Source organism: Phalacrocorax carbo, chromosome 1 (genome assembly GCF_963921805.1).
Source record: "Phalacrocorax carbo chromosome 1, bPhaCar2.1, whole genome shotgun sequence".
Lineage (NCBI taxonomy): Eukaryota > Metazoa > Chordata > Aves > Suliformes > Phalacrocoracidae > Phalacrocorax > Phalacrocorax carbo.
This window is the reverse complement of record NC_087513.1, coordinates 45,027,549-45,046,562: the sequence shown is the minus strand read 5'-3', so window position 1 is coordinate 45,046,562 and position 19,014 is coordinate 45,027,549. Positions and strand designations below refer to the sequence as shown.

General features: G+C 36.3%; 1 protein-coding gene across 6 annotated transcripts in view; it reads left to right on the top strand.

Annotated features, from left to right (window-relative positions):
- The window catches only part of PPFIA2 (PTPRF interacting protein alpha 2), a 347,812-nt gene that overhangs the window by 269,455 nt on the left and 59,343 nt on the right, over positions 1-19,014 (top strand). For all 6 annotated transcript variants that reach the window (XM_064450229.1, XM_064450234.1, XM_064450219.1 and 3 more), the window contains 3 exons: positions 6,673-6,894; positions 9,132-9,278; positions 11,226-11,360. In XM_064450229.1, the coding sequence (XP_064306299.1) occupies positions 6,673-6,894; positions 9,132-9,278; positions 11,226-11,360 (504 nt within the window). The remainder of the gene's footprint in view (positions 1-6,672; positions 6,895-9,131; positions 9,279-11,225; positions 11,361-19,014) is intronic.

Genomic DNA, 19,014 nt, shown 5'->3' with positions numbered 1-19,014 from the left:
TTTGAAAGTCATTACTTTTGCAGGGGAACCTTAAACATCAAGTACTGTGCTAGCTGACAGCATTGGCTGACTGGCCTTTGCTGGATGATTTACTGCAGGGTGTCACCAGGCCAGTCATTTCTAATGGTAGGCTGGTGAGACTGGTAAGAGAAAGGAGTTAGTTAAGGCAAATGGGGGTGAGATTTGACTAGCCCTTGTAATAAGGAAGCAGGAACTGATTTCTCTCATCTGTGTAAGATCTCAGAAACACTTCTAATAGTGTAAAAGATAAATAGGCAGGTATCCTGGAAGAGACCAGTAACAAGAAGAAAAATACCTACCCATCAAGTAAACCTTTTTTTTTTCCTCCTTCCCCTTTTCTCCTCCTTCCCCTTCCTCCCACCCCATTTTGCAAACTGAGTGAGGTATGGCAGATGATTACCAACATCAGAAAGAAGAATAGGAGCTGAAAGCTGATCAGGAAGCAGATTTATTCCAGATCTTTACAGTAGTAATAAAAGCTGGAGTCCTTTGATGGCTTGGTAGGAAAAGCAAGAAAGTGAGGATGTTTGGACAGAAGAGTGCTATAAAGGTAGCTATTTTTATATCAGTATTGGGGGGGGGAAGAAATATTTCAGTTGAGAGAACGTTGGCTTTGATAGCTGATTAGAGGTTGGAGAAAATTCAGAGTAACTGGAGAGGAGACCTCTAATGATTATGAGATTACTGCCTGACACAGACCAAAAGATGTGGAACAACCTAGAGAAGTAGCATAGCCTTCAAACATAAAGAGGCAGCCAGCCACTTAGAAATGGCTGTGACACCTTAGGTGTAATGCTTTTATCTTTGGCACAGCTTTTCACATTCTGTTTTGTGTGCTGATTATATGGATGATGATCATATTGCTTTTGCTTGTTCAGTTGTCACTTGTGAAGGGCTATCACATAGCTATGTATCTGTGTTAATATCGTGTACTTTTAAATCTTTTTCATGAGGCATCTGAATGGCATAGGGATGGAAGAACTCTATAGTAAAAAGCATCTTCTGTAACTTGTTATTCATTTATTCTTACATTTCAAACATCAGTAAATATTTTGCAGCATTACAATTTACTCTTTCTTTCAGAAAGTCAATTGGCATGTATAATTTATCTTCCTTTGGTTATTATTTTACTTCCTTTTTAGTATTTCTATGCTATAGAATTCAGACAAATTTATTTGACCTGAGAAATATACAGTATTTCTGTCTCTCCCCTGGTGATCTGGCCTTCATGGCCAGCTTTTCTAAGTCAGAAGGAACATCTCCACCACTACAGAGCTAAAAGTAGTATTTTTCCTGGGATTTGGGACAAAATCTTTCCAATTTGTCTGCCTAACTGTTCTAAAAGCTTTTAAAAAAAACCCAAAAACCACACCTGTATTTAAAGCCTTCAAACTTTGTACGGCACTTCTTTCCTCCTCTTCCTCATGTTGAAACTTCTATATATGTATTGTTCATAGGGATTATCTTGGTTCATAGAGAGCCTAAACATAGGTTTTCACATTAGTACTACTGATCATGTTGTACTTCCAAAATACTTCTAAAGTGATTTATACCATCAAAATTCTGTATATTACATACGAGGTACAGGAAAGCTTTCATATCTTGGCTCTCATGTGAGCAGTTGACTGATCAAATGTCAGAGCAACTGACCAAATACATCCATATTTCATAGAGCGACAGCTGGCACCTGCCTTAGTAGAAGATGAAGGGAGAAGTCCCACAAAATTAAGTCAGTCAGTGATGTTTCTTTAGGTTGAGATGCTATCCTAGAACAACAGCGAGTGAAAGAGGGATATCTTGGAGTCCAGTCACCATGAGTGCTAGGGGTACAGGCTTATGGCAGATATGAGGTTATGTCATATCTGGAGGCAGGTAACAGTGTATTCCAGTCTCCAAAAGCTTCTGCAGCAATGACATTCTGTTATTTAGAAACAATTCTGTCTTATTTTTATAGCCTTTTCTAAATATTGTGAATATTTTAATGTTTGATTTTATTGCATGTCAAGAAGAATATGTATCATCAAAATGGTATTTTTAACAAAAGTTTTCATGTTTTGAAAGATTACTCAATTCTGTTATAACTGTAGGTTAACATAGTGCCAGAAGTCTTCTGGGTTATTCTACTGCTGATTGTTCAGAGATCTTTTTTTCCTTCTCACCACTCCCTGAGGTTAAATTCTAGCACAAAATACATAACTAATTACTGGTTGGTAGTATTCAGACCAAACATATCTGTGTCAGATGTTTTACAACTAGAGAGAAAATATTATTTGGTGGTTTTTACTGTTCTTGGGGTTTGCCTGAAAAAAAAAAAAAGAGGTTTCTGTGTATATTTTGCCAAATATGTAGTTGAATGTAAAGTCCTTTCTACAAAATAAAATAGAGAAGTACTTGCAATCAATAGTCTGGGACAATTTTACAATTTCTTTGCTAACTGCTGTAGTGTGACATCCTTACTTTTTTAAACTTAAGTGTACCTCCCCTCAGTTTGCCTTCAGTATTATTCCTAAGGTTTAATTGAAAGGACAATATGAAATGGATTAACAGAGGATACAATATTCTGGGTTAGTCTTGTTTTACACTTTCTCCTGGTGTTTCTTTTACCATTGTTCTTTTTACTAGTAAAGCAGTCTGCAGCTGGTTTTCCTTTTATTATTTCACGGCAGAGGGAATAAGGGAGAGAACCAATGATCTGGGGGGGAATTATTGTTATGTGTAATGCTCTAATTTGCTGTCCTTCTCTCTGCTGACACTCCTATACAAGCAGCAGATTGCCTTACTGCTGTGCTTTTTGGGTCTTGAAAGAAAGAAAACCTGATACCAGGGATGTTGGTTTCCTTTTCATACTGTTCAGCAGTAGGGAACATGAACATTTATTTCCCTCCTCCATTTCCAGAGACCATAAGCAATTCAAAGGTTTTTCTCCCCAGACATTTCTTATTTAATCCATATTACCCTTTATGGCTCTCAGTTCTACAGGATATTTTTTGAACTTTGATTTTCTCTGCGGTATGCTGCCTCTGTTGTAGTTAATACCATCGCTGTCATCAGATTTACTTGGCAATTATTTCATCTCCTTTCTGTTCCTCCTTCTAGCTTGTTTTGCTGTATTTGGGCAAGTGTAAAAATTTTATGAAGTAAGAGTACCTCTGAAACCCTTAGTATGGGTTGTGATTTCTCAGAAATTTATCTGGTATGTGGTGATATGCCACCAAATAAATCCCTCCAAGAAGCCACAGCGGGCCTTGTTGCTGTTGCTCTTTCCCTCATTCTTTCTAGTGATGAGGAAAGCAAGTGCTACATCGCTGGGTACAGATGTAGTTGCTCAGTTACTTTTGTTTGCTCTGAACTAGACCAAGCAAAGATGTTTGAGGTTGTATTAGGTCTTTCAGGCTGATGCCAACCCGATCTCTCACGTGGCTGAGAAACCTGTGGAAGGGGTCAGGAGGAGAGAGCAGGGACTATGGCAGGTATAGCAGGTGTGCACGCATTGCTGCCGTGTGCGCCTGTTGTGTTTGTAGAAAGCAAAAAAGATGAAGTCAAGAATATATGACGATACCATTTCTGCAGCACTGTGGTCTAAATAAGTAAATGTGATAGAAACAGATGGGCTCTCTTTTACTGGATAAAGTAGTTAGTTAAAAAAAAAAGCAAAGCATCGGAGCATATGAGCTATTTGCCACATTTCTTTTTTCAAGGAAAAATAGCCATTACTAGTAGATACTCTTACGTGAAATTATTGAAAGTAAGGAACGTGTCCATATGTAGCTTTTTCATTACCACATTTGATAGACAGCATCATGAAATTTGTTGAAGATTTTAACTGGATTACTAACTTGTAAGCCAGATCTGGGGACCATGTGTATTTTTCATTTTCTCTGCTAGAATGTTTCAACCAGTTAGAAAGTTTTCTTTAATGTTTCTGCCCTCCTTTAAAGACTTCCCAATTGTTTCAGCTTACTTTCAGTACTTTCTTTCCCCGCCTTCCCCTCACTAATTTGACACGATGTCTTGAATATATCGGGGATTTTAGGTAATGTAGGGATATGTCAGTTAAGAATGTCTACTTTGAAGCTTGTTTTGTGCCCGCTCTTTGGAGAAGATTTCCCTTAGAAGAATGATTACCTTCAGGTAATCATTAACAGACATCTATACAAAACCTAGATTTCCTTGTTTTAAGGATTCAACTAACTGTTTACAAATTGATTGCAATTAATACACAGCATCATCAACAGGAAACTCTTTCAGTACCAGGAAATATTTCAGCACAAAAAATTCATCCAGATTTAAAAAAAGTAAAAAAAAAAAAAAAAAAAAAAAAGAGGGGCACGGACATTCTTCACAAAACCAGTAATGGAGAAGATGCTGCAGTTCTGTCCCCCAGCTCATTCTGTAGGGAATTAGGGAATTCCTCTGGAATGTGGGAGGTTCCAGCTCCTCTCACTAATTCAGAAAATGCGTTTGAATCCACTTCATCTACAGGATGCCTTTTGCTTCTACCAGCGTAGCATATTTTCACTTTCTTGTTCAAGCTTTTGTTGTTTGTGAGAGACGAAAAAAGTATGACCGTAAAGTATTGGTAAAAACCCTCCTGAGAGCTTGAGGTATGTTATGTCAGTTACTTCTTGAATTAATGTTTAATAACTTTCTGCCTGTGGTCTTTTGGAGTGATTAGTTCATGTGCTGTACCCATATAATGGATATATTATAAAATAATAGCAAAGCGTAAAAAATTACAAAACGTCAGTTAAAATTCCTAGGTAAACTTTTAAAGAATGCTTCAAAATTCTAAAAATACCAATTTTAAAAATTAGGTTTGTATTTTTAATAGTATTTTTAAAGAAAACTTTTTAAATCCCAATCATACTAAGAAAAATCAAAATATTTACTTTTTTGTAAGTTGGAGATTTTAAATGCCAACCAGCTTTGTATATGAATACAGAAGGAATGTAAAGCAAAACTGAACAACGAGTAGAAGTAAAGCAGCTTGTACAAAGAATTCATCAAAGAGTTGTGAGGGAAGTTTATGTACATAAATCAAAGTATGTACATGAATAATTGGCAATCACAGCGTTTTTCTAGTGGTGAGGGATTAATTCTAAATACATTTTTATTTTGTCTTTGCATAACTCTCGGATATCTTTTTCTACTATTTACTTAAATTTTTTGCATTTAATTTTTATGTGTCTTGGTTAGTAATATATTTAGGAAAAAAGTTTATTAATGAAAAAAAAATTCTCTGCCATTGAACATACTCCTGGATATCGAAGCTTGCCATTTCAAAATCGCCATGTTCTATATGTCATAAGGTATATGATCACATGCCATTTATTGCTTTTCAGATTCAGTATTTAGCTTATTATAACTTGCAGCAATTTCTGGACCACTATGTAGAGAATTGTGCAGCAAATTCAATGCATGGCAAAATTTGTTGATATGTGACATCTATGTGACATCTGTGGCAACTATTTTGTTTACGTATGCAATTGCTGTATACTAATGGGATTTTGTTCCAAGTAGACTAACTGAACACTTTTAAATGGCTGTTGTCATTTTACTGTGGTATCCTGAAAGTAGATCAATGATGGTTCAGCAGTTAACATAAAATGATAATATAATTTAATCACTTATTATTAAAATAATAAAATCACAAAATATAATATAATTAACTAGTATAAATGAAGCAATTTTGGCACTGAGTTATTTGACAAAATGAATTTTTGGAGTAAAATAATTTTATTCAGTGATCCACAGAGGGGCAGGTGGTCTTGATCTGGGTTCATTTTATGGCTGATTGGGGAAAGAATGGGGTTACAGCTATTAAAAAAAGTTATGTTCTTTGAATTTGCTAGAAAACTTCTGTACAAATATATTTTGACAATAATAATATGGAAGTGCTAATGAAAGGAAGCTTAGTTTCCGCTCAGATCTTGCTAATAATATTTCATATATACATTGCTGTACACCCTACTATCGGAAGGACAAGTGCCTATTAGGACCAGTATTTCTCTGTGATGCTCTTTGAGATCCATAACCTATTTAAAATGGCAGTTACAATGATTTGCATTGTTCCTATACTGCATGATATAAATTTAACCAATAAAAATGCACCTAATCAAGAAAGTTAATGACAGGTTGGACTAATTTGGGTGGGTTTTTTTCATGTTATAGGTCAAAATCAAATAATTTTGGTTTTGCTTGTTCTTTTTGCCTATTATTTTTGACATGAGATAATTAAATTTTTATGAAGCCTGGGCTTAGCCTATGCTGGAAAAGTTTAGTATGACTATTATAATGAGGCAGTGCCGCCAGCAAGTCCTCCTAGTGAACTCACTTCTTTCCTTTTAGGATTCATATTGTTGGAATTTGTACTTGAATAGCATAATGTCAAAGTAAAGTAGTATTGTATAGTATTCCGGAGACATTTACTTCTTGAGGTGATGGTTCATTCTGGAATCCCTTGACATTAATTAGTATTAATCTTTTGCAATTTTTTCATAACTTCACCTGTCTTATTTACCATGAAAATTATTGTGGTTTTCCTTTCTAGTTGCTTTTGAAACTTTTAAAATAATTATTGTTTTAGAAATTCTTCAGATAGAGTCCACATTAAAAGATAATCAATAAATAATGTTACTTCTCTCTTAACAGCGCCTATCCAATGGCTCTGTAGACTCAAATGATGAAGCCAGTCAAGTTGTTGAACTTCAGGAACTACTGGAAAAGCAAAACTATGAAATGGCACAAATGAAGGAGCGTTTGGCTGCACTGTCTTCCCGGGTGGGAGAGGTAGAGCAGGAAGCAGAGACTGCCAGAAAGGAGCTCATTAAAACAGAAGAAATGAACAGTAAATATCAGAGAGACATTAGAGAGGTAAGAGGTTCACCCCACTCTTCTATTTCTTGACCGCTGTTTCTGTGATATGCAATAAAAACTGATAGAAGCATATGAATCCAGGAAGCAAAAGTTGAGCACTGATAAAGGCCATTGTACATAGGAAACCCAAAATTCACACTAGGAAGTAGTACTAGAAATCTATAAAACCATGTTCATAAAAATGGGTCTGCATATTTGCAACTCTAATAGGAGGAAGGCCAACCTCTGTGTGGTTTAGCATTTCTAGAGTACATTCTGGCACGTTGTCAGCCATTTAAAGTTTTTATGATGAACTCTGTTAAGCAGAGATGCTGTTTATGTTCTAAAGTATATTTTTAAAGACCCTGGGCTGTTTTATAAAAGTGTTATTTATATAATCAATTTTAATATTTACTTATCTGTAGTAACTTCATTACTCCTGTTACAAAATGCTATTCCCTTCTCACAATTAATGGAAATAGAATTCAATTTTCGTTTTCTTTCCTCCTCTTAAATTTGTGGTGCTCCATAGTAATCTCCAGAGTATTTTCTCTTACATGGATAATCTCAATATGTGTGGATGGTTGGCTTCTAGAATCTATTTTACTGTTTTGAAATTAGAGTAGTTACCTATATTGTAGGAAGTAGTGTAATAGGAAGATATTTCATACGGATTTATGTGTGCGTGTGTGTGTATATGCATATGTATGTATATATTTAACCTGTTATTTTTAGTATTCTGGAAGAAATGTTCCTTCAGAACTTCTGATGTCTGACACAGCCTCAAAGTGTCTTCACATCTTCGTACTCTGCCTCTTTTTAAGTATTGCGTCCATTTTTTCCAGTTACAAAAAATAGTTTGCACTGATACGTTTCTCCTTTTCCACCACTGCTACATTATATCACTAGGGTTCTCTAATACCTCCACTTGCATTTACCTTTTGACAAATATTGCTGTTTCACGGACACTTGATTGCCACTTGCTGTTTCTCCCTTAAATACCACATGACACCAGCTAAAGGCTTACTTGCTTTCAGCACTTTGCTTCCTAAGCAAAGTGGCCACTAATAAGTTTGCCTGTAGAATAATTACCAAATATCAATGTAAAATCTGCTGCAAAGGTATTTATAAAGGTGGAGGTGCCTGTCTTCATTATTTCATACGACCACACATGATAGTCTTCCTAATGCAGAAAATTAAATACCTGCAACAAGAAGGGTAGTTTAGTATTTTATAACTGGAATAAATTACTGGATTAGGGTTTTTTCTATGTGTTTTTAATGAACTGCATACATAATTACTATTTTTATGTTGGTTTTTATTTTTCTAGCAATAAGCAAAAGGACCACCTGGATATGGCCTGGTTTAGGACTAGCTATTTGGATCAATTTATGTGTTCATTATGTCTTACTTCAAAAATGAATCTCACTTACTTCAATACTGCTTTTGTATTGTAATATAACACAAACAGCAAGACGTGCTTATCAGTAAATATTTTCATTGTGAAAGATTACATGGCAAGATGTAAAAGTCTTCTCAAGAGCTAGACACAATTTTTAAACACATAAAATATTCTGCTTTCACTAAAATTACTTGAAGTAAACAATGTAATTAATAATCTGTCTAAGTTACAGGTATTGACTTCAGTGAGGCCAGCCTGTGATAGACGAATAAAAACAGCTCAAGATTTTAAAGAAACCTTATCCATAACCTATATGGACCACCTACCCTTATGTTCTGTATCCAATATTGTGGTCGCTTGTTTTTCTGAAATTTCAGGACATGTCACCTGTTGTCTGCTACATGTACTTCGGCGGAAAATGTTAGCAGGACCTAGGAATAAGAGTAGAAATGTGAATATACTTTTTTTCCCCCCCCTCACATCACTGCACTATATTTCTACTGTTATGTAACTATAGCAATTCTTCTATACCGTTGTTTAAGATAGAATACTGTTTATGAGGCAAACAAGTAAATGAGAGCTCTGTTTGCTGGTTTTTTGCACTGAAATGTAGAGAAACTAGACAAATATACAAAAGGTGAGGCTTGTTTCTGTTTGCTATACTCAGCAGGTACCACTTCAAACATCATAGTTACAAGAAATCCCAAAGGAAATAAATTCTCTTTAAAACAGAAAAAGCACTGCTGAGCATACCTTACATCCTTGTCTACTGTTACCATGAAAATCAAACTGGTATAAAATTGTGTAGCATTTTAATTGCATGGTTCTTGATGGGTTTTTTTTGTCACATTAGGCAATGGCGCAAAAGGAAGATATGGAAGAAAGAATAACTACGTTGGAGAAGCGCTACCTCAGTGCACAGAGAGAATCCACCTCCATACATGACATGAACGATAAGCTGGAAAATGAACTGGCAAACAAGGAAGCCATCCTACGTCAGGTGCAGTATCTGCATTTGTCATTTGATTTCTTCATACACAATGAAAATTAATGCAAAAAATGGGGTAGATCTCCAGTAGGAGGTTTCCATTAGGTTAATCTGTTAATTTTTAAATCAACAGATCAGTTAATCTGAAAAAACCCAAGTTGTTCAGCATCTCTAAGCTTCATATCACCTACTACAATCGTGAATACCAAATCAATGTGTACTTTCAACATTGTAAAATAACTGTGTTTTCTAATAGTGGCTTGCATAAATGCACATCATCATATCCGCAAAGTAAAGGATTATCTTTGCTTTTTATGTAATGATTTGCTGAATTTTATTTTTAAACAAAAAAATAAAACAATAGTCTAAGCGAAAGAAGTTCCCTTCTGCAGGAAAGACCAAAATTTGCATGCAATAGATTCTAGTGATTTCATGTATTATTAGTGTGTAGATAAAAGTTTACAAAACTCAATGATCCTTGAATATCTTTTAGAAAAGATAACGTGATTGTGCAGTTCTCTTTCATGATACTTTGTTTCCACAGTGATTCCAAAAGCTGAAGTGTAAAGTGAACACAAAAAATGGTTTGTAACTTGAAGAATACAATGTGAACTGAAAGCTAACATGAAATGAATATAATTCAAAATTTAAAAGATTAAATTGCTCCTCAGCCTCAGCATCAGACTTCTGTATTTTTTTCACTTAAGTCTTCAAACAATATAAAATGCTATATGAAAAATAAGCCTGTATGATCTGATAATCTCTGCTTCTATGATTGTATGCAGACGCATTGACACACACATGCACACATCCCTCTATATGTGTGTATATGTATGTACGTTGACTACCTCTCCAAGGAAATTAAAGCATCAGAACCCAAACTCTCCAGCTTCTGCCAGCCTCCTTTGGCTATTTTAAGAGGTATCTTCAATTGTTGGGGCGGGGGGGGGGGAGGAACAAAACAAACCCACCACCCAACAGTGTAAAAGTAAGGTACCTGTATCTGTCCTTGGAGTTTTTATTGCTGCCAATGTAAGTCATGCTCTGCTGCAGAGGTCTACCTGCTCAAAGCAGTGATCAACAGAACTAGGCTTAGAATATATACAGGCAGAGTTAAAGTTGCTTTGCAGCACTGTGATGTGAAAAGCCTATCTTTCATGCTTTTAAGGATTAAAAAAGAACCTGAAAGCACACTCCTTTTTCGTTGTGTCTTCTGTTACCTGGTATGAACAGGAAAGTAGGGAACACTTGTCAAGCCATTAAAAAAATCTTAATCATGTGGTGTATGTCAGTAGGCCAGAAAATACAGCAGTTACAAAAGTCTTCCTGTTTCTCTTTAATGGTTATCACAGATTGAACAATTTCACTTCTGTAAAATGAGACTTAACTGTAGGCTCACAATGAACAATATCACTGTAACCTTAAGTAAATAGCAACCAGGATATGATGATGAATAAATTAGCTGAGCAACAATTGTCAGTTTTAACATTTCCTGATATATGATTGGCATTTGTTCAGAAGATTGCATTTGGCAATTTGTTCATAAACTTTGCTGGGAATTCTATGCTTTTGGAAATGTCCTTTTGTCACATTTTAGCTCATACATAAATTTGTCTGTGAGATGGACTCAATATTTCCATCTAAAAAATTCTCATTTGACTGCCACCAATACTTTTAATTTTACTCAGATAAGCAATGCATTGATCAGAGGAGCTTTTTGCTCATCTTCATTAGTACCATTTTACAACTCCTCTTCTTCACCTTCATAAGATCCTTGAGCCTCAAACCACTCTTTGTTTAGTGAGACTGGCAGCCTACATGATTCCATGCCTGAGATAATACCTTTTGAATAAGTTCTCCCAGGTTGTGGAGTATCTATACTTACGTAGAAAACGTAAAATGTAAAATCTGAATTCTGATTTTATTTTTTATACCTGTTTGTCTATCTTTGGCCTTCAGTTGGAAGACAAAAACAGACAGCTGCAAGAGCGTCTAGAACTGGCTGAGCAGAAGCTGCAACAGACAATGAGGAAGGCTGAAACCTTACCTGAAGTGGAGGCTGAGCTGGCTCAGAGAATAGCAGCTCTGACTAAGGTACTGCCCTGAGAAATAGGTTCACTTCAGAAGTGACACTGTTTAACATTAATTTGCACGCTGATTCCTCACCTCAAGGACAAAACAAAAGTAGTATCAAACTAATTTGAAAGGAGAAAATGTTTCCTGAAAAGTATGTGCCACAAGTTTAACTAGTCTCAATGCCGTGTTTGTAATTCTTAGCATTTTGGTAACAGGAAAAGTAGTTATCTTTAAGTTAGCCTAGGCTATATATACAAAGGATTTATATATTTCTAATGCATCAGCATTACCTATCCTAGGAGGATTCATGTTACTGTGTAAGTGTTTCTAACTTACGGGGAAAGGGGCGGGAGGAAGTCCCATTCCTACACCTACTTAATTCTTCTGGACATTTTCATACACCATGGATATGAAAACAATTATTTTCATCCAGTAAGTGCTATAAAATCAAATCTTAATGGCAACTGGGATCATTTGTTCAGCACAGATGAAGACAACTTGCAGTACATACTTAAAAGGTTTGTTTTGAATGATTCTTTGTATCATATATTTGCAAAGACAAATGTGAAACCCTGAGAGGACTTAAAACTGGTTTTTCTGATAAATTTATTATACGGCAGCTTTCTTGCAGAAAAAAATAAGAAGATAAATTTTCAGTAGCGTGGTTTTCATATTTGGCATCTAATACTTTCAGGTGTGCGTGTAGTTAATATTACAGTTCAGGTATTTTCAGCTTCATGAAGACATATAATGATAATATGTTTATTGTCCATCTCTTCAAAACAGACAAACAAAAACGCATTTAAGAGATTGCATTAAATATCATTCTGATTTATATAAGCTTTTCTTTCTCTATTGCCAAGGAATGTTTCTAGCTATTTATGTGCCTAGCCATTTTTATATTTGATGGATTTTTTCAATTCTCATGTTTTTCCATTTATAGTGAAGCCTTAAGTGCTGAGCAGCTCACTAATGAAGTCCAATTTTTAAGTAATTTAGTTAAGAAGTAGAAAGAAAGAAAAGTTGGGGGGGTGTTGTTTGTTTGTTTTTTTAATTAAGGCAAGATCATTATTCAGTAATCAAGATTTTGTGCTGTCCACTTTAGGTTTATATGAATGGGTGGGAATTTGAAAGAGACTGAAAATGGTGGGGGGGGAAAAAGAAGAATCAGCAAAAAGAGAGCTACATGGAATACCAAACAAATATCTCATTGCATTTTAATAAAAGCTCAGGTGCACATAAGAGCAATCCCTTGGCATTTTAACTTCTTTTTTTCAGTTGTTTCTGATTCAACAAATAATCACATATTGTAATGCCCTCAGTAGCTTAAAAATATTGTTTTCTATTTTAAGAGGATTTTTCCTGAATAATTTCTCCAGCAATTAGGCACCAGTAAGTATTTTGCAGTCTCAAGCATGTCTTTTCTTGCAACTGCATTTTTCCTTGAACATATATTAATGGCAAATATTGTACGAAGAAATCCCATTTCAACCATGCAGAGCACTCAGGGACTTCCATGAGATATTGTTGTTATTGTGACCATAAAGCTGCAGTATACATCTCCGTTTGTCTTGCATTATTTCATGGGATGTGGTTAGAGAGCCGTGAACAGAGCTGATGTCCCACCCCATTTCACTTTGATGGACTTTATCAAAGTTTTTGCCAAACGGGAAACTCTAGCAAGTATATTAGACTGTAATGCTGGTTCTGTTCATTCCTCTGTGATTACATGAAAAATTGAAGAAATTAATTTTCTTTAAAATTTTGTCTTTTTGGAATATATATGACCTGAATAATAATGTCAGAATTTGGCCAATAGGCCAAGTAAGCGTATGTTTTATATATCTTGTATACAACATTTTTGCGAACTGTAGAGCTTATTAAAGTGCTGGTTTGACAGCTCTGAAGTTTAAAGTCCAGTACTTTTCACAGATCACATAACTGTAGCTCAGAACCAAGGACGACATTGTAGTCACTGCAACTTACTGATGTAGTTTTAAATTAGCTAGCTGGTATGCTGTTACCACACTAGCTATTCAATGAAAGCTGCAAGACCTACCTAAGGAGCTGAATAACGCTTAATTAATTTTGCCTCTGAGCTTTGTGACAGCATAAACATTGTAACTAGCGCTCAAATTAGCTGACTTCAGACTATCTTAAGTCTGCCTACCTGAGCTATGGTCACTGCAATGTCCATATCTACTAAATAAAAGATGAGCCCCCTGAATCAGCTAGTCTTTCTGCACTGCAAAGTAGTCAAAAGTGATTCTCCTTTCTTTTGTACTACCTCAATGCAAGTGGCTTCCTTGAGATTAATGGGGTTACAATCAAATGAAAGAGGTGAGTTAAGCCTAATATTTTACATGGTTTTTTTGAGGAAAGTAGTATGGGATAATTGGAAACAATGACTGCTTCACTGTGGGTATAATACAAGACCAATTATTTACATGTGGAAATAAAACAGAGCAAACATTCTGGATTTGGATGTGATTTCCACCCCCAACTCCCATGTTTAAAATATGCATGTTACAATTCTGCATTCAATTTATAATACTCTCCCTCATAATAAATCTGGGTTGGGATTCTGCAAAAGAAGGATGTAAAATGAGATCCTTCTATGGTGTCAGTTTTTAAAACAAGTTCTTTTTCTTTCTTTATATATGTGGGCTAGTGAATATCTTTTGCTACTTTTCCGTGCCCAAACTAGTTCATAAGGAGTGAACTTCCAAAAGTTTGGACTATACAGTGAACTCAGATAAGTACCCATAAATTTACCTGAATCATCTGAAATTTTCTTTGGCTTTGTTTTCGCTCTGTTCTGCCCATTGGGTGAGCAACTAGAGGGTTAGTCAGCTTGTGGCAGACTAACCTGGAACAGCATGATCCCATGTGCTGTGCTGTCCTGTCTGGCCGTCACACTAGTATTTGTCTGGTCATGACAAGTAGCACAGCTTTTGGTATGTATCCCAAGATTTAGATTGCCATGACTCATTGAGCCACCTTGTACTCACTCTCACAGCATTGGCCTGTTTGTCTGCCCTGGAGAAGAGGCAGTTGGTAGTAGGAGAACCTCCTTCCAATATTAACTAAACCTTTCTTTATCCTGTAAGATGTTTGTTTTCCTCAGAAGAGACAGACACTGGAGCATCTAGACTCTTCAGATGGTTAGTCTGTCAAACACAGTTTCTCCTTGCATGTATGGAAGGACAGGTCTAGTGGAAATAATCACCATCTCCATTCACTCACTCCCACTAGTAGTCACGCTCCCCCGCGGGTGCTTGTGCTACAGAAGTACCACGTCACTTCTCTGATCACAAGGCAGCAGTCAGCATTTTACTCCATCATTCCTGTATGCAGGTCACCAGAAATACAAACGGTGTTTTTTAGCTGCATTAGAGAAGCACTGACATGGAGAAGAGGAAACCATAATCATAATAAACTACATTTAGCATAGTAACACATTCATCTTATTTTAAAGGTGATGAAAAATTACTTGAAAGTTGGAGGCAAGCAGGTCACAATACTTGTTTTGTGACAATGTGGGGATCTGGTTTGCATTAAGTAGGGAAGAAGTTGCAAGGAAGTGAAAGCGGAAGGTCTGCACTAGAAAGGATGCAAAGAGGGCAAAGAAGTTATCCTGCAAGAAGTGGATGTGGTTAAGCCAGAAACCTCTCTGAGAACAAAGGAGAGGGAGAAGATGATGTGTTAGCCGGAAAAAGAAGTTAATATATCTTCTGGGGTGGGGGGGGGGGAAGATTAAATCTTCTATGGGGACAGAAGCCTAACAAAACTCCACATTTACAACATGTTGCTGTCTCCTCAAACCACCCCTCTTCCCGTGCTTCCCTTTACACAGAAGATTTTGTCCTGATAGGAGGAAGAAATTAAAGTACCAAGTTTGACAGAGCTAAATGGAAGGAGTTGCTTGCTAAACCTATGAGGTGTAGAAGGTGGTGGGGGAATGAAGGAGGGGGGCAAGAACATGTGGCTATCTAGTGACTGAAAGGTTGGGTTTCAGAGAAAGGGGTGGCTTAAGCCAACACATCTTGTCACATTTGTAAAGGGTTAGAAGTAAGCATGTGAACAAGTAGCTGATAACTTCGTGAGCTCTTATGACTCAGTCACCATGATCACCTATATTCACCTTCAATTGCATAGCTCAATTCAATAATGCATTCTTTCTTTTTGAGTAACTCACTCATTGAAAGGATAGCCAAAAGAACTATGCCATAAGAAGCCAGTGGAAAATCTGGAGACAGCAGGTATTCAAAAGCCAAGATCTCAAAACTGTGGAAATTGGCTTGTACCATTAGAAAAGTTTAGATTTGTTTCTGCAGCTCAGCATGAGGAGAAAAATTATAGCACCTGTAGTGCACAGGTGCTTTCTGCATCTGAAATTTGATTTTTTTTTTCCAACTAAGATGCAAAGACCTAGAAAATATGCAGTGCCAACAGTAACAGATGATGTGAAAGCAATGGGATTTTTTTGTGGGTGCATTAGCAGCAGGAGCAGCAGCAGAGTTTTAACAGGGTTAGAGAGCAACAGTACAAGCTGCTTCAGTATTCCCTCAAAGCAGAATTTTCCTGTCTATTACTGGCTTATACTGGCTATATCTTTGCTATTTAATAGCATATAGAGTGCAAAGTGAGCATTAAGACTCATGCTGGTATCTTATAGGGGTCAGACATTGTTAGGTTTTGTCCATATATTTTTAATCCAGTCTAAGATACACAGTTTCACAAATCTATTTATAACTGAGTGTGCTGGCTAAATGCTTTAAATACTAGTTGCTGAATACCACACCATGTGTCTTACTAATCCTCCTCTACAGAGTACTAGTGAACAGGCATGCAAGTCATATATTAAAAAGAACAATGTAGGGTAAGTTCTGCCAAGCAGGTAGTCACACAAGTTCCATTTTAGAAAGTTTTTAACTCAATTAACTCTTAGCAAAGCAAGTCAGAAGAAATTCAACTTCTGCTTATGAACCTCAGAGTCCACAGTTGTCCCTTCTGTCTTGTGTATCTGAAGGAACACTGGTCTCTCAGCGTCTGCCTTGTGGTTTGAGGCAAGAGGCAGAGACTGAGACATTCAGTAGTTTTATGGTAGGCTTCCGAGCATCCCAAAGAGCCTATTCTGGTGGGAATGACTTTGGCTGACTAACACACTTTTGAACAACAAAAGTGTAGCTGCCACAGGCGTGTCAATCCTAACGATATGGCCTGGGGAAGTCTGTGTAGGAGGCATTTGCAAATCCCTTAGGGAACAGCTGAATTGCTAGGTCTTTTTGTCTGGAAGGGTCTCTTTCAGACCCAGGCTGGGGCATTCCTCAGTGTGAAGGGCAACGAGAGATGTTGAAAACCCTCATTTTAGGAGTGTGTTCCGGCTAGGCACGCCAGAGATGGAGGGGCTGCTCTTTCCTATTGCAGGTCTGTGTCTACAGGTGGGTTTCTGCAAGTGAGAGAGAAAGGGAGTATGTACGTGTATGTCTGTCTCTCTAGCCCTTACAGAGGACACCCTTTTGGTTCATGTTCCTGCTGCAGAGGCTGCTCATGCATTTGGAATGTAAGAACCAGTGGTTAAAATCCCTAAATAACGTTAGAGCCCACTAAGGCTGCACACCTGTGCTTGTCCTCTGCCAGACAAGCAGATGAGCCTGTTTAATGTCTCAGCTATAAAATAATTTGGTTCTTTTACAGTAATACAGCATAACACTTTAGGATCAAACAAATGAAATGCACATAGATAAAGGAAACATAAAATATTCAAACATATTTTAAGTATTTAGAATAATGGAATTTATTTTGATTCTAAGGCATAGTGAATTTTAATTAATTTTAAAGTCTCTTTATCCTACAAAAGAGATGTAAAGGGAGATGTGGTGATCAGCTCTGTTTTCTTTTATGCTGGAAAACAAACTGGAGGTACTCTGAGCCACAGTAAGGAAGATTTTTTAACAAGGATGTACCTATCAAAATTTTAATATTCTTAGTGAAATCACTGAAAGCTATCAGGCAAAAATATTTTTATATATATTAAATATATACCTTGCTGAATTATTAAACAAGTAGGAAGTTATGAAATAACAGAATTAGATAGCTATAAGAATCTTAAGACAATATCACGTTCTTTCAATAACGTTTTCTATATAAGAATTCAGATAACATACATAATTCTGATAATTTTATTCCTCTTCTGCTTCCAAATAATAGTTAGACCTAATACCACAATTATTTTATGCATTGAAAAGACTGTTTCCTCATAAGGAATAAGGTATGGCATGGTTTGGACTGAAAAATCCATTTTTTAGTTTGAAAAATAAATGTAAACGATATAGCTAGCTAGACTGGATTCTCAAGGATGGGTTATGACAGGAGGCACCACATATCAGAAGATTTAAATGAGATCCCCATTGAACCTAGAAGTATTAGTTTGGTTATCTTCGTATTTTGCATTAACCTACTATTAAGTGTATAGAAGCAGTGAAGATTAAGTAACTTGCTTTTAAAGTTTGCAGTCAGCTAATGAAGTTCCTAAGTAGTTCAATTCTGTAGGATGATACCCCCAATGGGTTCTACATCTCTCTGAATGAAAAGTGGTTTCAAAAGAGGTAGAATTACTTAACCCTTCTCTATCATCAGCTCAGAGCTTGCTTTGATGATTTCAAATCTTCTCCTGACCCTTGGAGACACATTAAGGGAAGGTGCTGAACCAATAGTGCACCCAAGACAAAAAAAGTGGAAAAGTCTACCTTCTACAGAGAAGGGTAAAGCTTGGGTCACTTAGTGGAAGGGATAGTGTGATCTGGTTCTCTGCAATCACAGGGACTTAACTTTTTCAACCCTGTCTTTCTGTTTATCCATTTGGGAGAGGAAGCAGTGCATTAGCATTTGTCTGCTGAAACAAACTAATGCATAAAATTGAAAGACAAGGTGAAGAAAATCATAAAGGGTTTGTCACTGGTCCAAGTTGTAATAAATAGGCAAAATAGTTTCACATAATGAATAAGTTCAAATACATCACGATACACCTGCTTCATGATCAGAAATTGTAACTGCACTTATTAAATGAGCTTAGCTACTCATGTATACTGATTTTCCCTTAAAGTTTGCAAGAATCTGAGTTTTGTGAATATACTTACTTTGAAAAGAATAGTAGTGATCTTCAAAGTTAGGCATTTTTCTTGTCTTTATATAAAGCAGTATTTTCTCATATAGATGTCTTCATATCAAAAGCTGCAGTTTATATTTATAAATCTCTAGATCACAGGCTTGTTTTCTGTCTGATCTTTTGGTCCTGATAATACTACTGAGTTTAAGTTATGGGTAATTTTAAGTTATGATGTACATCTGGAATTACTTTGGTATCTATTCCTAATTATTCTGATAAATCATTAGCAGACAACAGTATGAAAAACAGTCTCACTAAACAAAAAAGTTGTAAAATTAGTATTTCTTGTACGTATTAAAATTCGCTCATCTAAAGATGTTGTTCAGGATCTCTTTTTGAGAGAGGGTAAATCTGACAGAGTGAAATAGCGTTTGACAAGCAGGAGCTCACAACTCAAAGTCATGAGTAACACTGTGTATACGCCTTATGCACATTCCTGTTTCCATAGCAACAAATCCAATATAGCATTTCCCTTTCTTTAAGGGCTCTTCTTTTATTTTT